The sequence below is a fragment of the Zonotrichia albicollis genome, chromosome 4, assembly GCF_047830755.1.
Source record: "Zonotrichia albicollis isolate bZonAlb1 chromosome 4, bZonAlb1.hap1, whole genome shotgun sequence".
In the NCBI taxonomy this organism is placed as follows: domain Eukaryota; kingdom Metazoa; phylum Chordata; class Aves; order Passeriformes; family Passerellidae; genus Zonotrichia; species Zonotrichia albicollis.
The window spans coordinates 34,425,375-34,430,762 of record NC_133822.1 but is presented as its reverse complement, the minus strand read 5'-3'; the positions used below and the strand labels follow the sequence as shown (position 1 = coordinate 34,430,762).

At 48.7% G+C, this 5,388-nt stretch overlaps 1 protein-coding gene across 1 annotated transcript; it reads left to right on the top strand.

Moving 5' to 3' along the window:
* Nucleotides 1-482: 482 nt before the first annotated feature.
* Nucleotides 483-3,042, top strand: RPS19BP1 (ribosomal protein S19 binding protein 1). Its single transcript, XM_005488646.4, has 4 exons — nt 483-692; nt 770-910; nt 1,202-1,299; nt 2,390-3,042. Exons 1-4 carry the CDS (start codon nt 644-646, stop codon nt 2,522-2,524), a joined length of 423 nt encoding a protein of 140 aa, XP_005488703.2. The 5' UTR covers nt 483-643; the 3' UTR covers nt 2,525-3,042.
* Nucleotides 3,043-5,388: the final 2,346 nt, after the last annotated feature.

Sequence of the window (5,388 nt, the reverse complement as noted above, 5' to 3'; positions counted from 1 at the left end):
TGTCAACTTCTTCCTCCGAATCCTAACAGCGCCTTCGAGGTGAGAAGAAGTTTGTTTCTTCTGATAAGAGGGCAATAAATTCTCTTTCTCTGAAAGATTTAGGTGTCCTGTGACCTATCTGGCGCGAGTGCCTCATTCCTTTCTTAAAAACATCTCCCACTTACATAGTTCTTATTTTAACTACAAAATTACCTTTTAACTACAAGACTACATTTATCATATTATTAAAATGTTAATATAGCACTACTAATCAAGACATCAAAATACATATGGTAAATATCTGCGTAGAGCCATATAATATGCACTTTTCACAAGCCGATGCCCTGCAGTGTCCCGCGGCCGGGCGGCACCGGCAGGCTCCCGTCCGTCCCCTCGCTGCCCGCCCCGGCAGGATCCCAGCAGGCTCCCGTCCGTCCCCTCGCTGCCCGCCCCGGCAGGATCCCAGCAGGCTCCCGCCCACCCCCTCGCTGCCCGCCCCGGCACGATCCCGTCCGTCCCCTCCCCGGCACGACCCCGTCCGTCCCCTCGCTGCCGGCCCGGTCCCGCCCAGCCGGCGCTGCCGCCCCTCAGGGCGGGGTGCGCGTGCCCGCCCTCCGGGCCGCGCGGGGCGCTGTGGGCCGGGCGGGAGCGCGCGCGCGCGGGCATGTCGGCCTCGCTGCTGCGGCGCGGCCTGGAGCTGCTGGAGCCGCCGGGTGAGCCCGCGGGCCGGGGCGGGCGGAGGGGGCTCCCCGGTACGGCTGCACTGACTCCGTCCCTCTTCCCGTTGCAGGCCGGGCGAAGGCGCCGCCGGAACTCCAACGAAGCCGGGCCGGCACCAGGGCAGCGGGCGCGGCGAGGCGGAGGAAGAGGGCCCCGGAGCCCGGCAGGAACAAGGCCACGGTCAAAGGCAGAGTCGTGAAGTCGGCGATAGGTGAGTCCCGATCCCTCCTCAGCCCTCGCACCGGGCACCTTTGCGGTGTCCCGTAGCCACGCTGCCGGGTGCTGTATCCATCCCATGCCGTCCCATTCTCCTGCGTGCCCTCTTGGTGTCGCCCTTTTTTGTGTCGCTCACTTTAAACACAGCCTGGTTTGTGGGCGCACCCCTATCCCTGAGCTGTAGCGGTGTCTTTCTCCCAGGACTTTGCTGATCCTCCTCTGTCTCTCCTTGTGAGCTGCCTGGATGAGCAGCTGATGCATTTTGTCACTTTCTACTTTGCTCTAGAGGAGTACCATAAGAAGAAGCCTGTGAATCACTTGAGGGAAAACCTACAGTACATGTTAAAGGGACGACGTGTTGCAGACAAAGCTGTCACAGAACAAGTAAGATTGTAATTTTTTTGGGGATAGGGGGGTCTGTTTCCACTGAGGAACACAGGTGAATGGGAATCATCCCTGGATCTTCCAGATTCATACCTTACACGAGAGAGTCAGGTTAAGTTTCTGTCCACAGATGGCCTTGAGGAATTTCTGTGTGCACTGGCAAAATAACTTGTAAGATTTAAACTGATGTTGAAATGTTGCCCCCTATGATGTTCTCTGACACTAGTGAAAATCATAGAATGGTTTGGGTGGGAAGGGACCTTAAAAGATCATCCAGTTCATCATTCACCCTGCCATGGGCAGGAATGCCACCTGCTACATCAGGTTCCTCAAAATATCCTGACAGTTGTTGGCTTTTCTTAATTACCAAAAATATTTCATAGTTTCAGCTGGCAGAGGTGCCCTGTTTAGACCTTCTCATTACTGTTGATCAAACTGGCCTTCTCCGTAGCTGGAGACTGATTAACGAGGAAGCAGATGTGCTGCTGGCTCATCTAATAGAAATTACTCAGCTTCCTAAATGGTGTTTCTCATAACTTGAGAATTTCTTGAATGGTCTTCCCCAAAATCTCATGCCAGGATTTGAAGAGAATAATAGATGACAGTGCTAGAATCTTGGGCTGTTTTTGGGAGATACAGACTGTTAACTTACATAAACAATGAAAGTGGTTTAGGCCACTGTTTCTCAGGCTGGAGATTGTTACAGGAGGTGTCAGTGTATTAGAAAATGCTGAGGGAATTCCACCTACTTGTTTTTTTGGTTTGTGTCCTGGGGAGAGGGGATAGAAAAGAAGGTAATAGTTTCAGAAAGTTCTGAATTGAAGTCCATGTTCTTATCTCTGTGACAATTACTAGAAAATAGTTTTCATATTTGACTCCAAATAACAAGTTGGTATCTGCTGTTGTCCCAGTGACCTGCTTTGGTTAACATCAGTGGTTTGCCTCTCACTTTTCTTTGGCAGCACTCTGGAAAATAGCAGAGTTCTTGTAGAACAGCAGGGGTGCTGCAGGTGAATTTGAAAATCCCTGTTTTGTGGTTTGGTGTGGATAACAATGGCTGTTGTTTTTTCCATTTCTGTATTGTCTGAAGGTTCTTGCTCAGAACAGAGGCAGGAAGTCCGAAGATCAGCCTCCAGAGAAGACAGAAAAGAAGAAGCCCGAAGGCACTGTGTTTACTGAGGAAGATTTCCGTAAATTTGAGAGGGAATACTTTGGAATCCCATAAACATCGTGACAGGGATTCTTGCAGTCTTTCTGCAGCTTCTCCGGTGTGGCTCTCAGGCCTGGGCGTTTCCTTGGCGTGTTTGAGATGGCACACAGGGGTTGTGCCTCTGTGTGGGACTTGCAGAGCAGCTCTGCCTGGATGCAGAGCTTGTTGCTGGCCAGCTAAACCACAGAGGTGCTCTTGACTCTGAGGTGTGTTCTTGTAATTACCTTCCTGCAGCCACCACGTCTTGCATACTTGATGTAGAAGGGTGGACCAAGCCAAATAAAAATCTTTTTCCCCTTCCTCAGGTTATGAGGCTCCTACTACCTGTGTTATTTGGCAGGGAGTGTTGAAAGTACTGTATCTGAATGGAGAAATGTTTTCAACTAGCATTAAGAAAGGAAGGATGCTTTGAAAGACTGTTAAACTTGAGTAACCTGCAGTTTGGGTTCTGATTACAGCCCTTGTCAGGTCTGTCAGTCATTGCAAAAACTTTTTATATGTTGTTTGATTAAATAATTGTTGCAGACACTGTCTCTCTTTGCCTTTGTAGTAGTGATTATTATGACAGGTGATGAAGATGAGCCATGTCATTTCTATGATCCAGGCATTCCTCTCTCTAGGATGACTCAGTTGTGGGAATGGCCTCTCCAATTCATGTTAACACATGTATTAAATCATCTCTCTGACATGCTTAGGCCTTCAAAGAGTGCAGTTGGAATGGAGATGACTCCTCCATTTTGGCTACTCACAATCTTCCCTTTCTCCACGGAGGAGCTCTCACATGGAGTAAGTGTCCTTTCAGTGTTTCTAGCTGAGTGTCCCAGCAAGATGTAGCCATGCCATCGGCGCACCACTGCTGAGTGTTGCCAGGGCCTGTAGCCAGGAGGGCTTGTGACCCAGATGTTAGTCCTGGCATCAGATTAAAATCTGAGCATGACCTGTGGTGCTGGGTTGAAGGGAAGTTGTTTTCTCTCAGACTCCCACTAAGCTCCCAGCTGTAACAAACAGAAGGCCCTGCAGGTGGGAGTGTTGTTCCAGAAACTTCCTTACTAAACCACTCTAAATGTGCTGCTTGGGTGGCTCTGCCACTACCTTATCCTGCCCCTTACCTAAAAAGATGGAAAATGTGTTCCCTATTTTTCCTTTGGAGAAAGAAAAAAAAACAGTTAAGGAGGAGGACTAGTGCCAAGCTTTGGTTAAGCTCAGGAGCTGATTACAGGGGGCCTGTCAGACCTGAGCAGCAGCCACTTGATGCCAGCACAGGCAGGAATTCACTTATCCTTTCCCTGCCCTCTGATTATAGTTCCTGGTGCTGTCATTTTAACTCTGTGCCTCCTCTATTGAGGTCTTTTCCTGTTGTGTGCATAGGAGGAAAGGTCACTTGGATATATGAGTTCCATACAGGGGAAATAAATAGTGAATGTACTGAAGTGTGTGTACTGGAAACTGGGTAATAGCACGTGGGAGGGGATTTTTCTTGTAATAGGATCAGATTCAACAATCTGCAGCCAGAAGTGGTAAGTATAGAACAGTTCAAAGAACAGTTCCTTTTTTTAGTTTGTTCTTACTTCCAAAAATTAAAAAATGTGGGGAAAAAAGCTTCTTAAAAGAATGGAAGCACTATTGTTTGAAAAAACAGTTGACCAAAATATGTATTCAGCACGTCTCCCTAAAACTTCTGCACTGTGTGCCTGCTGCAGTGCATGTGAGCGGGCCTAACACAAGCAGCTCTGTGTGGAGCTGTCATGAGGATAATTTACTATGTGAAAAAGCTGGCTGTGCCACAACTTGACTGAAGGAAGTAGATTTCTGAGCTGTTACTTTGTTTTAAGCTTTCATCTTCAGTATTTGGCATTTCCTATGACCCTACAGAAGTCCTTCATGACCTCTCCTGCTCCTCCTCTACCCATTCCTCCTACGCACTCTTGTTTCTGCGGTTGTTCAGCTCCTGGGCCCTTCTGCAGGCTGAGGGAAGCAAAGCCATCCTTCCTTGCCCCAGAAAAGGGCAGGAGGGTAATGCGGTTCACTCTCTTTGTGCAAAACCCAGCCTGTTTGTTTGCAAATGTAAGCAACAGGAAAGCTCTTCTTTCAAAGCTAATGAGGAACTTTAAAGTGGGGCCCAGAGCAGTTTTCCATGGGGATAATAACACCCAGATCAGTGGAGTTTCAAAATTGGGTGGCAGCTCTTATTACTGGCTGGTAAGACCATTAAGGCCAACACAAGTAATCAACATACTTCTTGAGGCATTATGTTGCCAAGAAAAGTAAAGCTACCTGACAGACTGAATTTTGCCATTTGAAACTAAACTTGATTGTAGAGTCAACAGTATCCTTAAATAAATTAAACTTTATTTTGTGGGAAGAAGAAAAAGAAGCAGAAGTGAATGGTGGCTGATAGAGATACCATCTGCAAGGGCAAACATCTGATATGTTGCAGCCTTGACTTTCCCCCTCTCTGGTAGGGTATGAGCTCCTAGGAAAAAAGAGCAATGCCACCTGAACCCTGGGTAGGTAAGGATGGGGTGCCCTGTGAGGGGAATGTCCTCAAGGAGAGGGAAGAACGGGTACCAGCCTCTTCACGTTAAGCTGAATCCAGGCACCTTCTCACACTCCCAGCTGTCTGTCTAGCCATGCCCAGAGGATGCCAGCTGTGCTGGGACCCCAGGAGGCGGCTACCTTGGAGCAATCCCTGTAAGTGTTTGAGGCCAGGCAGAATAGGGGCTTCAAGCAAGCTGCTCTAGAGGAAGGTGTCCCTGGCAGGGGGGTTGGAATGGGGTGATCTCTAAGGTCCCTTCCAACCCAAACCATTCTATGATTCTGTAATCTTTGCTCTTTGCAGCCAGACTTGTCTGCCTGATGGAAGAGACAAGGGGTTAGGG

Bases quoted from the DNA above. Each gene is read 5' to 3' on its own strand.
- RPS19BP1 (XM_005488646.4), top strand. From the start codon at position 644: ATGTCGGCCTCGCTGCTGCGGCGCGGCCTGGAGCTGCTGGAGCCGCCG. The intron at 693-769 runs GTGAGCCCGCGG...TTCCCGTTGCAG, and splicing joins GGAGCTGCTGGAGCCGCCGG to GCCGGGCGAAGGCGCCGCCG. The intron at 1,300-2,389 runs GTAAGATTGTAA...TATTGTCTGAAG, and splicing joins ACAAAGCTGTCACAGAACAA to GTTCTTGCTCAGAACAGAGG.